At 31.2% G+C, this 14963-nt stretch overlaps 6 protein-coding genes across 8 annotated transcripts in view; 3 read left to right on the forward strand and 3 right to left on the reverse strand.

The window, feature by feature from the left end:
• Window positions 1-721, reverse strand: part of LOC139090928 (phospholipid-transporting ATPase VD) — a 47102-nt gene extending 46381 nt beyond the window's left edge. The window contains exon 1 of the mRNA XM_070640817.1: window positions 417-721. The gene's annotated coding sequence lies outside the window, so the exon portion shown is untranslated. The remainder of the gene's footprint in view (window positions 1-416) is intronic.
• Window positions 722-1262: 541 nt separating this feature from the next.
• Gdi (GDP dissociation inhibitor) lies at window positions 1263-4760 on the forward strand. The gene is made up of 4 exons (XM_070640879.1): window positions 1263-1504; window positions 1691-1954; window positions 2587-3059; window positions 3120-4760. The coding sequence occupies exons 1-4, from the start codon at window positions 1375-1377 to the stop codon at window positions 3579-3581; spliced, it is 1329 nt and encodes a 442-aa protein (XP_070496980.1). The 5' UTR covers window positions 1263-1374; the 3' UTR covers window positions 3582-4760.
• A 265-nt stretch (window positions 4761-5025) lies between these two features.
• Window positions 5026-7227, reverse strand: LOC139090972 (uncharacterized). Its single transcript, XM_070640878.1, has 2 exons — window positions 6809-7227; window positions 5026-6750 (listed from the first exon to the last, which is right to left on the reverse strand). Exons 1-2 carry the CDS (start codon window positions 7026-7028, stop codon window positions 5111-5113), a joined length of 1860 nt encoding a protein of 619 aa, XP_070496979.1. The 5' UTR covers window positions 7029-7227; the 3' UTR covers window positions 5026-5110.
• Window positions 7228-7649: 422 nt separating this feature from the next.
• On the forward strand, window positions 7650-11169 carry AspRS-m (aspartyl-tRNA synthetase, mitochondrial). 3 transcript variants are annotated; one of them, XM_070640943.1, is made up of 4 exons: window positions 7650-7722; window positions 7891-7951; window positions 8008-8435; window positions 8494-11169. In XM_070640943.1, the coding sequence occupies exons 2-4, from the start codon at window positions 7945-7947 to the stop codon at window positions 10909-10911; spliced, it is 2853 nt and encodes a 950-aa protein (XP_070497044.1). In that variant the 5' UTR covers window positions 7650-7722; window positions 7891-7944; the 3' UTR covers window positions 10912-11169. The 3 variants fall into 3 exon arrangements, with proteins under 3 accessions (XP_070497044.1, XP_070497043.1, XP_070497045.1); XM_070640942.1 differs by having other exon boundaries at window positions 7656-7824; XM_070640944.1 differs by having other exon boundaries at window positions 7673-7807.
• Window positions 11157-13627, reverse strand: LOC139091020 (uncharacterized). Its single transcript, XM_070640945.1, has 4 exons — window positions 13527-13627; window positions 13286-13466; window positions 12108-13141; window positions 11157-12039 (listed from the first exon to the last, which is right to left on the reverse strand). The coding sequence occupies exons 3-4, from the start codon at window positions 13105-13107 to the stop codon at window positions 11315-11317; spliced, it is 1725 nt and encodes a 574-aa protein (XP_070497046.1). The 5' UTR covers window positions 13108-13141; window positions 13286-13466; window positions 13527-13627; the 3' UTR covers window positions 11157-11314.
• On the forward strand, window positions 13551-14928 carry Tcs4 (Threonyl-carbamoyl synthesis 4). Its single transcript, XM_070640946.1, has 2 exons — window positions 13551-13689; window positions 13745-14928. Exons 1-2 carry the CDS (start codon window positions 13638-13640, stop codon window positions 14908-14910), a joined length of 1218 nt encoding a protein of 405 aa, XP_070497047.1. The 5' UTR covers window positions 13551-13637; the 3' UTR covers window positions 14911-14928.
• Window positions 14929-14963: the final 35 nt, after the last annotated feature.

Below are 14963 nucleotides of genomic sequence, written 5' to 3' on the forward strand. Positions count from 1 at the left end.
CGGGTCTAAACAATGAGTTTGCAGCTTTATCTTATCACTGGAAATCTCGACAACTCAAATATACTTCCTTTAGTGACAATACAAGATAATTGTGAATCGACACTTTATTGCCGTTGGAACTTGGAACTTTTTACTTTACAGATGTTAATAATTGGCAGTAGTTGTATTATCGATAAACATCCATAAAGTTGTTGTTTACCTTTCTCATTTCGAGAAGCTATTATTTCCAAGAATTTCATCAGAAGATAAAACAGGTTTTTGAGTAAAATACCATTCCGTCCGTAAAACTGACCACGTTAGAAACAGACGAAGAGGAAATAAAAGTAGGAAGATGTTCTCTTATAATTTTTATAAGCAATTCTTCACAATCAAAAAGGAAGCAGATGCCTGTAGTAATCCACTGATCATAATCTCACCTTTTAACAACAATAAACAGGACAAGCAAAAATAATCCAAAGATTCTGACTGATTTCTCTAGACTTTATAGATAATAACTTATTTTTATGCAATAAACTTCTATTCTTTTTTTAAAACACACAAAACTTATTCACTCTCTCTCGATATATATATTTATTTAATTAATAAACTTATTATATGATACTTTTAAGCTAAAATATTTTTCACAATTTTCTTCTTATTTTCACTCTTGTTCAATATTTATCTTCTTTTGGGTATTTTTCTTTCAATTTCTTTGATTTTTCACTTATTTTATAATTAGCGCACGAAAAAAATACGTCTGATAATCACGAAGAATGAAATTATACTGACAAACTGCTATTTTTTTTAGTGTGACTGTGTTGGTGAGACATTTGTGAACTGAGCAATTTGAGAGAGACTTGTTTACTTTTTGAATCAATGATATTTACGCAATTTTATTAGTCTTTGACTTGGTTGTGATATTTTTCATGATTAATATAGATATTCATCAAGTTATCATTGCCAAGTTGCTTCTGATTAAGTTAGAAAATTTATATTTTCTTATCAGCATTTAACGATGAAATCAAATTTGAATTTTTTTCAAAAATTTAGTAACCGTTGAAAATGTCAAGTTGCTCAATTATTAAATTATGAATTTTATACCAATATTTAAAAATAATCCATTGCTCTTATTATTCTAAGTAATACACAGCATTCAAATCTACAAGACATCTAATTCCCAAGTTAAAATCATTAGAAATGGCAGAGAAATTAGAAAATTTGCAAAACAATAAAGATTAACCGATTGTAACATAACAAAAGGTGGTAGACTGTGCCAAAGTTTTCATTCATTCTTACTGCACACATCGTCAAAAAAAATTTTTCTTGCAAAATCAATTTTTTTAATAAGAGTGATTTTTCATTAAAAAGTGATTAAAAACTATCAATAAAACAGCCATGGATGAAGAATATGATGCAATTGTCTTGGGAACTGGATTAAAAGAATGCATTCTGAGTGGAATGTTGAGTGTTTCTGGAAAAAAGGTTTTACACATCGATAGAAATAGCTATTATGGAGGCGACACGGGTATGATAATTTTTTCAAAGATCGGTTTTCTTTGTTTTAAGTGCATTAATCAGCAAAATTTGCGTATATTGCGTCAATTTTGATTATTTTTGACATTTTAAAAACATCCAGCTGTGCCTATGTTTCTTATTTATGTCTATACATTAATCAATTTTTTATTTGTTTCTTTTTGTCCGATAATTGCAGCATCCATTACACCATTAGAAGAACTTTTTTCAAAGTTTAAGCAGGAAAATCCCGGTGAAAAATACGGAAGAACCCGTGACTGGAATGTTGATCTGATTCCTAAATTTTTGATGGCCAATGGCTTACTCGTTAAATTATTGATTCATACGGGCGTGACAAGATATTTGGAATTTAAATCTGTCGAAGGCTCTTATGTCTACAAACAGGGTAAAATTGCCAAAGTTCCCGTCGATCAAAAAGAAGCTCTTGCATCCGACTTGATGGGTGAGTAATACATATTATATTTATATCTTTAAATCCATAAAAAGTGAAAATTTTGAAAACGTGTAATGCAATATAATAGGAAATTCTTCTTCCATACACAACATATATACTTTTTTCACTCTCCTCACTTACTCTTTGTCATGAGAGTGTTAGTAGGAAAAGTGTAAAGAATGAAAGAACAGAAATGATTATTTCAAAGCTTTATGATATTTTTCTGTACACTTGACATTTGCGCAGCTTTTTTATTCGTATTTTAATTCAATAAATATAATAATCGCATATCAATCATGTCCAAAAACAAGTAAAAATTTCAAGTATCTGCTCCTCCACAATTCACGAATTATTACATTTTTTTGATGGGCTTTTTTTTGTTGCTTAAATTCAGTGAATTGGAAAGTTTAAAAATATTTCAATTACTCAAAAAAAAAAAAAGATCCAAAGTTGCGGAAAAAAGAAAATGTTTAATGACAAAACAGCTGCTTTCAACATTACAGTAGCGTAATTGGAAGATATAATAGACTGATGACCATAGTCATGAATTAGTGCCTGTTTGAATGTTATGTATTGAAAATATTATCAGCTGATTTTTATACCGACACTTTATAGATAACAAATAATGTTTTTATTTACAGGCATGTTTGAAAAGCGTCGTTTCCGCAATTTCTTGATCTACGTTCAAGATTTTAGAGAAGAAGATCCAAAGACATGGAAGGATTTTGATCCATCAACTCAAAACATGAAAGCTCTTTATGAAAAGTTCGGATTAGATCCAAATACTCAAGATTTTACTGGACATGCATTAGCATTGCATCGTGACGATGATTATTTGGCAGAACCAGCTGTCCTTACTATTCGTCGTATTAAATTGTATTCTGATTCACTGGCTCGTTATGGAAAGTCACCTTATTTATATCCAATGTACGGTTTGGGTGAATTGCCGCAAGGATTTGCACGTCTTTCTGCCATTTATGGTGGCACTTATATGCTGGATAAACCAATTGATGAGATTGTTCTTGAAAATGGACGTGTTGTAGGCGTTCGTTCTGGATCTGAAGTTGCTAAATGTAAGCAAGTCTATTGTGATCCATCATACGTTCCAGACAAGGTAAATTATTGCTTTATGTATGATTTCTTATACTATATCATCCTTATTATTATCTTATAGGTTCGCAAGAGCGGACAAGTAGTTCGTTGCATTTGTATATTGGATCATCCAGTCGCCAATACGAAAGATGCATTATCAACTCAAATTATCATTCCGCAAAAGCAAGTTGGACGTCGATCTGACATTTACGTTTCAGTAATTAGCTACACACATCAAGTATCGGCTAAAGGATGGTTTATTGCCATGGTGTCGACAACTGTAGAAACTGACAATCCTGAAAATGAAATCAAACCAGGTCTTGATTTGTTAGGTTCGATTGCACAAAAGTTCGTGTCTGTCGGTGATTATTATGAACCAACTGACAATGGTTTAGAATCGCAAATTTTCATCTCGCAATCCTATGATGCGACAACACATTTCGAAACGACATGCTTGGATGTTTTAGACATTTTCAAACGCGGAACCGGTGAAGATTTCGACTTTTCTAAGATTAAGCAGGAATTGGGTGATGAAGAGCAGTAAGCTTATATCCTTTTTTAAGAAAAAAGATCACACAACACAACTTTCTTTCTTTCATATTAATCAACATTCTCTCTGCTCTATTTCAAAGAAATGCAAGCAAGTAAAAAAAAGTTTAATTAATCATTATATTGGTTTATTATAGTTAATATGTACGAAAGTGGATTTTTATGATGAGTTATTTTGATATATTTTAAGCACTGATTATTTGTATATTTTTTTCCATCCTTTAATTAATATTGAATACCAAAATTCTGTAGAAATACATCGAACTTCCTCACAATATTTCTTTATGTTTTCTTTCTACTTTTTGGTCATTTCATTAGTGACGTCATTTGGATGTCATTGATGGATTGACTAATCCTCCCTTTCTCAATCTTGACTGATTCATAACTTCATCTGAATGCATTTTTAATCCCCCGTTTTTTTATTACATTATACGTCTATATTTATATTAATTATATTATAAATGAAAGCATCTTTAAGCTATGCATTGTGGGTTATGGTGATTTATGCTTGAGAGACTCAATCTTTCTTCTTCACATAACGAATTATTTTGTTTGTATCCGATAATATCCCGAGAAAATAATAAAAAATGAATAAATATTTGAAAAAAGATATAAAAAAAAAAGTTTTATCAGGCTTGAAATATAAAAACGCCTCGTTTAATTAAAGTTTCTTTAATAAAATTGAGAGATATGATGAAAAATAATAAAAAAAGATTTACATATGAAATATGATAAATTAGAAATTGTTTGTAGATGCTATAAAAACTGGGAATCGTAATTTGAATCACTGCTTTTAGATGAAAAACATACCATAACATATGGACAGAATGGAAAGTGTTTAATGAAGAAAATCATAACTATTAGAAATTATCATGTTATCTTGGAATGTCCTATGTATCCGTACTAAATTTTAAAAAATGAAGATTTTTATGCTTTAAGGCTTTCATTTAATTTTCTTGCTTACATAAAGGAAAACATCATATAATTGAGGATTAGATGGTTGAGTATTGTGAAATTCTTACATTGTATGAATTATATGCAAACAATAAAAAACTGAAGGTTCATTCCAAAAAAAAAATCCGAGTTATAGAAATCATGATATGCGAAAAAAATTGCTGTTTGTAATGAAAAATTTCAATTAAGAATAAAATAAAGAATATTAAATAAAAACACATACGTCTGTGTATACTTTAATGATTCTTTTGGTTGGATGGTCTGCTGAAATTGATCTGCTGCAAATAAATCTCATGATTGAAATGAATTCATAAAAAAGGCTCATTTTTTGGAAACCGTTAAATTTTGAATTTTTGAAAATTGTTCAGTTTTGAATTCTACAAAAAATCGATAAATTTCAAAATCTGGAAAACCGTTGAAAATTTGAAAAATCAAGAAATTTTGAATTCATAAAAACCGATAAATTTTGAATTATTTGAAAACCGTTAAATTTTGAAAATACAAAGTTCGTTAAAATTTAAAACTTTATTTATTTATACTGCAATATATACACAATTCTGAATTCTGAATCTAGACATTCTCGTCATGTTTAGAAACTTTCTGTAAATTAGCAACAATTTCATCAATAATTTCAGATTCTCGTCTAGTTAAATTATTTTGATTCGACAACCATTTCGAGTAGATTAGCATTTTCTCGAGATTCTCTAATTGGCATGACTCCTCTTTATGTGCAATTATATTCTGTTTACACAAATGCTTAAGTATAACAGTATTTGAAGCTTTAAGTGTATCTTCTATATTACTAATTAGCGTTTCCTCTTCTTTTATCATTACGGTTTTGCTCATTCTCAAATTTAAATACAGTCTACGCAACGACACATCTCTTTCTAATAGCATATCCAATGAGGTTTTAATATAATTTTTTAGTCCGTTACATCCATTTGTTTTCGACATGAATGTTAAGCACATTTCCAAAAGTTTATGGGCTATTTGTATGGGCAAAGCACTTCCAAGTTTCTTCATGGCATTAAGTGGATTAAATTTCAGCAAATATAACATTTTCTTTTCGTGATCTTTGGTCGTTGCGATTAAGTCGATGATTTTGATGACTAGTGACGAGTAAATGTTCCAGTCGGACGATCCAATGACTTGAATTAAGGATATTAGTTCCTTTGATGATTTTTCACTTGGTATTAAGTTACTGCTGATTAGAATATAATAATTTTTGGATTTTGGATCGAATTTTAGTTTGAAGAAGTTGGTCGTGAAGTCTTCTGAATTCTTGTCATCGCTATCATTAAGGAATGTCTTTAAGTTTGGCTTGATGAGTATTTTTAAATTAATCTCATTTGATTTGTACATTAATCTCAGCAATTCTGCAAGATAGACTTGCCGTAGCTCACAAAATTCAAGCACTGGATTCCACATGAGCAGCAACAAGTCTTGAAATAATATAAAATATGATTTTATAGCATCAACAGATTTAATGCTCAATAAAAATTGGCACATTATCAAGAAGCAAAAGACACTTAAACTGTAGTCATTTCCGATAATTCCTTCAATCAGCTGTTTCTCTATTGTTTCAAAATTCTGGTCATCAATGTTCAACTTTACTATTAAATTTGTTAATTCCATTAAAAGATAATCAAATATTTCAGTGTCATTATCCAATATATCTAAATGCTTCGATAAGGATGGAATCAGCAGGCAAACAAAATTCGTTTCCTTTTCTGTCACATTTTGACTGCCAACTTGTTGTAAGATGAGCAAACAGTACCGAAGGAAATCATTGTAGGATTCTTCTTGTTCAATGACAAACATATCTTGATAGAATTTTGGATTTTCTAGCTGCTTGCCTAAAATTGTTGTGAACTGTTCCTCTAATTCCGAAATGTCCTCATTAATTAACTTGATGAATAATTTCTCAATTGATTGATTTCCTTTGAAATCCTCAGGTGAATAAAGGTGCTGAAGCTCGATTATAATACAAAGCTGAACTTTAGCAAACTTCCGAGATTCATTTTGACTGCTGTTAGCTATCGATTCTATAATTAACATACACAAACTTTTGATAAAGTTCTCTAGAAAGACTGTAGATTTTGTTAATTCTGCGTTGCTGTAGAATATTTTAAAGTTGATTTTAGCAAACTTGACGCATGTTAAGGCATTACCAGAGGAAATCATCATTATGTTGGTGATTAAATCAATAACTAAAATTAATGACATTTTTTATTTTTGAGAAAAACTTGAATAATTAATTATAGTTACCTTCTAGCTCCTCAGAATGAAGCTTTACACCTGACAAATCATTCATTTTTACAGCCAAAACACGAAAATATTCATCCTCATTTATACTGGAACTATCAAAATCTTTTATACTCGATAAAATCTCCTTCACACGTTCATTCACTAATTTTCCAGTCACATCATTCAGTTTTTCCTTCCAGCTATTAAGTTCCATACTCGATTTCATTGTAAGTATGCTCATCTCACTTAAAATTAAATAAAAATTATATGTACACAAAAACAATACTTTTTGCCGCGAAAACACCGGCTCGATTAACGAATTCTTGGAATTTAAATGTTAAAATGTGCTGTGATTGATGTTAATTTAGTTAACTGCTGGATTGTACTGTAAGCAAACAGCTAATCCAATAGGCTGTCAAAAGGCCGATATTTAAAATTGTGTATTAATGCCATAATAACACAAAAATGTTTCTCAAATAAGACAAGTGCGTTCAGTAAAATAATTAAGTAAGAAACTCCTAGAGCAGGCAATAATAGCGCAATTTTGATTAATTTAATAACAGATCCTTTAATTGAAGCCATGAAGCATTAATACAAAAATTTGAAATCTCTTCTAATGCCCTGAACTTCAAATTTACTATAAAATGTTTTAACCCTAGGATTTACTTAAATCCAATGTTTTAATCCTAAGGTTTAATTAAATCCAATGTTTCAATCAAAGAATGTATTTCAACCCAATGTTTTGATCCTTTTGTTTACTAAATTTCAATGTTTCATGCCTCAAATCCAATGTTTTGAAGCATCGGCCAGACAAAACTGCACATCTTTGTGCTCAAATCACAACAACATTGAGTGCGTTCAATGACAATTGTTTTCTTGGAAGAAGAAAAATATTTCGGTGTTTTGAAAAAGTTAATTTTAACCAATAATAAAAGGTATTTTGAACATTTCCCGTGTTCCAGTTAATTAGTAATATGATTTTGAGTTCAATAAGTAACAATGCAAAGTCGGCTATTTTAGGTTTCCGTAAAATTTTTGTAATTTTCACCATTGACATTTTTAAAGTGCATGAAAATAATTTAACTTTTATCAATCATTTACAGGCTAGATCGCGAATAGGAAACGAATTATCGACTAGATATATAAGAACCACGACAATGTCATGTGAGTAAAATATGAATTAAGTCATTTCATAATGATTACGAAATTTTCTTCATTAGTTCGTAGAAATCAACGTCCGAGAGATGATTTTAATCATCAAAGTTTTGGTCCATTGCCTCAGCGACCAAGAAATAATGCATATACTGATTCCTGGAATAATTCATTCTCATTGATTAACGAGAGCTTAAATGAAATGAGAAATTTTAATATGAATACAAGTCAGCAAGTTGCAGCTACAGTGTTTACAGTAAATTGCGGTGAAATTAGAGAAAAGGATGATGGAATTAGAGTTAAAATATCAGGCAAAGTTGTAAAAAGACCCAGAAGTGGACGATTCTTGGAAGTTAAAGATTTAACAGGATGTACACAACTCGTTGCCATGGACGACAGGCCAGAAGTTCAGCAAAAGTTTCAATCAATACCAAATGACGCCTATATATCAGTCATTGGAACTGTACAGATACGACCTCTACGATTCATTAACAAGGTAAGTTGATACAATTTTGATTATGTTAATTAATAATAATATTTACAATGAATTTTAGTCAATTGGAACTGGAGCAGTAGAGATAGCCGTAGAAGAATTTGATAAAATTATCATGCCTATTTTAAGTGACATGGCATCAAGTTCATTCGACCAACAAACTAGAGCATATTCAACGAGTAGTGCAACGAAATCTAAAGGAATCACAAGCATCGAGTACAAAAAATCAGCATCAGAAAATATCGTCCAATATTTTGTTAATCGAAAATTCACATGTGGTGGACTTAGTAGAGACGACATTGGAACTTTTGTGACATTAGTTGGATGGCTGGATTCTAAAAAGCATGGAAAATTCCTTCAATTAAAAGATGGATATGGAATAATTCAAGTAATCATTGATTCTGATGATCTAGAGATGAAACAAGAAGTCGCAAATGTACAGAATGACAGTATTATATTGGTTCAAGGCAGAGTCATAGCAAGACCACCTGCAATGGTCCGTCATAATACAGATACAGGAGAAATAGAAATTCTAGTGACTGAATTAAAAATCCTTAATCCAAATGATCCATATAAAAATCCTGATGGCGACGAAGCACCTAAGGAAATGGAAGTGGAAATAAATGAGACGAATGCACAGAGTCAATCAAATCAGCCCGTCTCGCCACGTCCTGTTGAGAAGCCAAAAATAAATCTCTATACATACAGAACACACAATTGTGGTGAATTAAATGAATCTAATATTGGACAGGAAGTGACATTAACTGGATGGCTTGAATTTCATAGAATGAAAAAATTCTTTACACTTCGTGATGGCTATGGATGTACTCAAGTCATTATTCCAGATGAATTATGCTCGAATTATAACATTGAGGACATTCCATACGAAAGTGTTTTAAAAGTAACTGGGCTAGTTCTTGCACGACCATTTGGAATGAGAAATGAATCAATGATGACTGGAAATATTGAAGTTACAATGAAATCACTGACCGTACTGAATGAAGCTAAGAAAAATCTTCCACTTGAAATCAGGAACTTTAATCGCGCAAAAGAGAATTTAAGGATGGAATATCGATATCTTGACTTGCGATTCCCCGACATGCAAAAGAATCTTCGAACACGTTCTAAAGTTCTTATGAAAATGCGCGAATATCTTATTAATCATTGTGGCTTCGTTGAGGTCGAAACCCCAACACTTTTTAGGAGAACTCCTGCAGGTGCTCAGGAATTCGTAGTGCCAACAAGAAAAGCTGGTAAATTTTATTCTCTCGTTCAAAGTCCACAACAATTTAAGCAACTACTTATGGTCGGTGCAATTGATAGATATTTCCAAATAGCACGTTGTTATCGTGACGAATCAACAAGACCTGATCGACAGCCTGAATTCACACAATTGGATATTGAATTATCATTTACGGACCAAAGTCAAATAATGTCAATGATAGAAGCAGTTCTAGTCAATTGTTGGCCAGAAAGTAATGGTACATTGTCAGTTCCTTTCCGTAAAATGACATATGATGAAGCAATGGAAAGGTACGGTACTGACAAACCTGATCTCAGATTTGATATGCAACTTCAAAATGTCACAAATTTAGTATCACTAAATGAAGACATAACACAGTCTACACCGAATATGGGATCATATGCCATTGTCCTTAAGCATCCACAATCAAATATCAAAAACAGCTTAAAGAAAGAATTGAAGGATATAGAAAAGGAATCAAATTCACATCTTATTGTCAGTAAAATAGCTGCAAATGACATAAATGAATGGATTGATGGTCCATTAAAGAATGTTTTCTCAACTGTCGTACTTAAAGCTCTCGCTGCCAATTTGCATTTAGAACCAAATGATTTGTTAGTCATTGGATATGGAAAGAAAGCAGATTGTCAGACATTAATGGGACGTGTCAGATTAAGTTTGTATGATGATTTAGAAGAACGAGGTTTAGTAGCCGAAAGAGCAAAGGAAGAGAATCAATTTTTATGGGTTGTTGACTTTCCACTTTTTGCCAAGAATGAGGAAACAAATGAGATTGAGAGTGTACATCATCCATTTACAGCACCACATCCAGAAGATAGAAATCTTCTCGGAAATCCAGAATCGAGATTATTAGCACGTTCATTGGCATATGATTTAGTCCTTAATGGACAGGAAGTTGGTGGCGGTTCCGTTCGTATTCATGAACCAAAATTACAGAAATACGTCTTTGATGAGATCCTTAAATTAGACAGAAATCATCTTAATCACATGCTTGAAGCACTTCAAAGTGGGGCACCTCCACATGCGGGTATAGCATTAGGCATTGACCGCTTAATATCCATTATTTGTAATACAAATTCAATCAGGGATGTTATTGCATTCCCAAAGAGTAATGAAGGCAAGGATCCAATGTCGAAAGCTCCATGTGAAATTTCAGAAGAAGAAAAGAAAATGTATCACATAAAAATCATTGAAGATAAGGAATCGAGCTCTTAATTGAACAAAAGGTTTGAGTGACCTTGCATTTAGTCGCATTTTTAACGGAATTTTGAAATTCAAAATTGCAACGATTTTAGAAAATTCAAAAATTTTGAAAGGGGTTTTGAAAATTCAAAATTTTAACGGAATTTTTAAAAATCAAATGAACTAAACTGACATGAACTCCAAATTACTGAATGACTTTTATAGTTTTTAATGTACCTACAGATGAATGCATAGATTATTGAGAATAAAATATATCATTGTAACTTTCAATATATTTAAAAAATTTATTATTATTTCTAGAGGATGCAACGTGATACACGAAGCAATAAAAATGAGAAAAAAATTTAAACAATTTTTGTTTCGACTATAATGATATTGCAACAAATTAAAGATTTAAATGAAAATTTAAAATTAATTAATCATCGTCGTCGTCTTGTTCAACTATTTCGTTAACTTGACTAGTTTTTTCAACTGGAATTAACTTTAATTTGATTCGTTCACATTCTTCTTTAGTTTTAGCGGTAATTTGTTGATATTGTAATGATGAGACGGTCAACTTTTTTAAATAACGCAAATTACACAAAAATTGAACACTTTTGTTAACTTCCGCAAAATTATAAACGGTCAATGATTCTAGATTGATGAGATAATTAACAATTATTTGACATAAATTCCATGATACAAAAAAGTATGAAGGTCCTATACTATTTCCAATTTTAAAAACCTTAATTGTACGATGTCGGTGTAAAAATCCTCCAATATAGTCATCGATATAAGATCCATTAAGTTTCGGTGATAATTCGAATGTGTGCAGATGCTGAACATAAACATTAATTAATGATTTAACTGATGCATTAATCATAACTAACTGAACAACTTGATCCAAATTTGTTCCTTTGTCAAAGCACACATCACCGTCATTATCTACACAGTATTCCGATTTGTATGTTATAGTCTTTAAATTTGGCAATGTTTTTAATAAAGTCTTAAAAAACTCAGCATCATTATCCTCTTTGCTGACATTAAAATTCAACGTTTCAACATTTTCGTTTTTAATATTTTTAAGGAAATCACAATTTATAAATCTATAATTATGCTTATCGAAACACAAAGTCTTTAACTTGAGGTTATCTTTTAATACTGCAATTAAACAGAAAATTATTATTAGTAACATGATTAAATGAAGGCAAAAAGTAATTGAGCCTTACCTGTTTTTAAAATTTCATCGTAAAAAGAAAGGAAATCCAGTGGTCGTGATCTTTCATTTTGTAATTGAATATTTAAGAATTCTAGTTCCTTTTGTGTATTAAAGAAGTTTTCAGCATGAGTTTTATCATGAAAAGAGACATCCTTCAATTCTAATGATTTCAATTTAAATTGAATTCGTTCACTTCTGTCAATATTAAATAATCGCGGATGTTGGATTGAGTTAATTATTAGTGTCTTTAAGGCTTCTTGTGAGATGAGAAATAACTCAAAAGTATCAATTCCTGGAAGACGATTTGAATTCCAAGATGGATCTGTGATAATTAGGCTATCCAATTGTGTGGCTGATGATATAACATCAAAAGCGTATGCATCGCAATCTCGCATTTCTAATTGTCTAAGAGATGTAAAGTCAAGTGTTGTGATTTCATTGAGATTAGTTCTTCTCTCAATATGGACATCATTCCAAACAGTCCTTTCGAGATTAGTAAAATATTTAATTATTGTAATAAATTCCTTATGTAATTCATCTCGGTAATTATCACGCATCCCTCCATATGAACCATAATATCGGCCCATTGGTGCATGGTCGTAATAATACATTTCGGCGCGAATTCTACGGCGAAATGCTTGATCACTTGAATTTGTTATAGGTATGTCTAAATTCCTTAACAGACACCATTTTACTGTGAGGTTCTTGATCTTTGGTCCTATTAGTTCAAAAGCATTTGTCAAGCTTAAAAATTGAGATTCTGTTCCAATATCCCGAGTTCTTGTTATACATAAATTTCTATATCGACGAACTGAATTTTTAAGTGTTGATCTGAAACTATGCAGAATTGCTGGATAGCTTACATAAATTGTTAGTTTCTTTACCAAACGATCACTTCTTTCTATAACTTCTTTAAATTTTTTACATGTTTCAGAGATGTTGCAAATATCTTTTGGATCGTTTAAGTAATCAAATAATAGTTCAAGTATTTCTGGTGGTAAGTCTTTCATCTTATCATGTAATGGTTATGATATTCTCTGAAACCTAAGGATAATTGTGTAAATTAATTCGGCAAATTATAAACTTTCAATGAATTAATTATTAATGGTATCTAGATTGATATTTTGGATCAATATCTACTGATTTTTGATTAATTAATGATTATTTAATATTAATTTCTATACTTACTGCTTATTCTTATTAGTCTTAGAATATTGCTTTAGATTTTTGCAATATTCACTGTTCTCTGAGCTTGTTTTAAATATTTATTGACCGTTGATTTTTTGACATTATTTTTGACTAATTAATTGAATTTTTGAAAGCCGTTGTAACTGTAATAATTTATAGCAACCAACTGATTACTTAGTACCTGATCAAAGGACACAAAATTAATTTTATTCAGAAAAACAAGAATCAAAAACTATTTTACAATAAGTTCCTCTATCCTACATATTGTTATTTGTTTTGATTAAACAGTTTCATGCTTATTTAGTGATATTTATGGTAAAGCTTAGTTGACAACAGAGCTGAATGATTGAAAATGATGATACTAAGAGTATTGAGACGAAATTTTTCATCAAGAAGTCCATTAAGTAAGTTAAAATAACTAATTTTACAAAAATTACAATTAATAAAATTGAATAAAAGTTTTAGGGATAGAGTCATCGTGTGATGACACAGGAGCAGCAGTTTTAAGAGGAAGGACATTAATTTCAGAATGTCTAGCATCACAGATGAGAAGTCATTTAAGCTTTGGTGGCATCATACCACCTGTCGCACAAGATTTTCATAGAAGTAACATGGACGATGTAGTCACAAAATGTCTCGAAAAAGCCGAAATAGAACCAAAGGATTTGGATGCTATTGCATTTACAAATAGACCTGGATTAGCTTTAAGTTTATTAGTTGGAATAAGATATGCTCGACACATGTCAAGAAAATATAATAAGCCATTAATTCCAATACATCATATGCACGCACATGCATTGACTCCAAGAATGGAAAATGAGGATATCAAGTTTCCATTCATGTGCCTGCTCATATCTGGTGGACATTGTCTGCTGTCTTATGTTAAGGACATCGACAATTTCTTATTGTTAGGCGAGAGTATTGATGATGCACCAGGCGAGTGCCTTGATAAAATTGCAAGAAGGCTTAAACTCACAAACTTGAGGCAGTTTAATAACAAGAATGGAGGACAATCAATAGAAGAAGCTGCAAGAATGTGCACGGAACCAACAGATAAATATTACTTCCCATTAATGCTTAAATATTATAGAGATTGCCAATTTAGTTTCGCTGGTTTAAAAAATACAGCACTAAGGACAATAAGGAAGGAGGAGAGAAATTTAAATTTAGACGTTGATGCCGTACTGCCAGACTATCCAGATTTTTGTGCAAACGTATTAGGAGCACTAACGCGTCATCTATGTCATAGAACACAGCGAGCAATAGAATTTTGTGAAGGACAGCATTGGTTTGATAATGTCGATGAAAGACGATTAATAATTTCTGGCGGTGTCGCATGTAATGACTTCATTTATACAGCACTCAGTCAAATGTGTGAGAGATTAAATTTTAAAGCAATAAGACCATCAAAGAAACTATGCATGGACAATGGAATTATGGTTGGATGGAATGGTGTTGAGAGATTTGAGAGGGGTATAGACATATGCCCGCCAAGTAAGATAGATGACTTAGATTTCTATGCAAAATGTCCTTTAGGTGATAGTTACATTGACCAAGTTAAGGCAAAGAATATGTCATGTAACTGGATTAAAATACCGATTTTGAAACCTTATGCTAGACCTTAATAAAATTAGTTGAAAATATTTAAATCCTAAGATTAATTTCTAATCCGACGATA

The sequence above is a fragment of the Chironomus tepperi genome, unplaced genomic scaffold (genome assembly GCF_022539635.2).
Source record: "Chironomus tepperi strain 1889 unplaced genomic scaffold, CSIRO-AGI_Ctep_v1 contig_223, whole genome shotgun sequence".
Taxonomy (NCBI): domain Eukaryota; kingdom Metazoa; phylum Arthropoda; class Insecta; order Diptera; family Chironomidae; genus Chironomus; species Chironomus tepperi.

What these genes read in the sequence shown, in the direction of transcription:
- Gdi (XM_070640879.1), top strand. Translation starts at nt 1,375, where the DNA reads ATGGATGAAGAATATGATGCAATTGTCTTGGGAACTGGATTAAAAGAA. An exon ending in CTATTATGGAGGCGACACGG is followed by an intron (nt 1,505 to 1,690) that starts GTATGATAATTT and finishes CGATAATTGCAG; the next exon opens with CATCCATTACACCATTAGAA. An exon ending in TCTTGCATCCGACTTGATGG is followed by an intron (nt 1,955 to 2,586) that starts GTGAGTAATACA and finishes TTTTATTTACAG; the next exon opens with GCATGTTTGAAAAGCGTCGT.
- LOC139090972 (XM_070640878.1), bottom strand. Translation starts at nt 7,028, where the DNA reads ATGAGCATACTTACAATGAAATCGAGTATGGAACTTAATAGCTGGAAG. An exon ending in TCATTCTGAGGAGCTAGAAG is followed by an intron (nt 6,751 to 6,808) that starts GTAACTATAATT and finishes CATTAATTTTAG; the next exon opens with TTATTGATTTAATCACCAAC.
- AspRS-m (XM_070640942.1), top strand. Translation starts at nt 7,762, where the DNA reads ATGATTTTGAGTTCAATAAGTAACAATGCAAAGTCGGCTATTTTAGGT. An exon ending in TAGGTTTCCGTAAAATTTTT is followed by an intron (nt 7,825 to 7,890) that starts GTAATTTTCACC and finishes AATCATTTACAG; the next exon opens with GCTAGATCGCGAATAGGAAA. An exon ending in AAGAACCACGACAATGTCAT is followed by an intron (nt 7,952 to 8,007) that starts GTGAGTAAAATA and finishes TTTCTTCATTAG; the next exon opens with TTCGTAGAAATCAACGTCCG.
- LOC139091020 (XM_070640945.1), bottom strand. Translation starts at nt 13,107, where the DNA reads ATGAAAGACTTACCACCAGAAATACTTGAACTATTATTTGATTACTTA. An exon ending in CGATGAAATTTTAAAAACAG is followed by an intron (nt 12,040 to 12,107) that starts GTAAGGCTCAAT and finishes GTTTAATTGCAG; the next exon opens with TATTAAAAGATAACCTCAAG.
- Tcs4 (XM_070640946.1), top strand. Translation starts at nt 13,638, where the DNA reads ATGATGATACTAAGAGTATTGAGACGAAATTTTTCATCAAGAAGTCCA. An exon ending in TTCATCAAGAAGTCCATTAA is followed by an intron (nt 13,690 to 13,744) that starts GTAAGTTAAAAT and finishes ATTGAATAAAAG; the next exon opens with TTTTAGGGATAGAGTCATCG.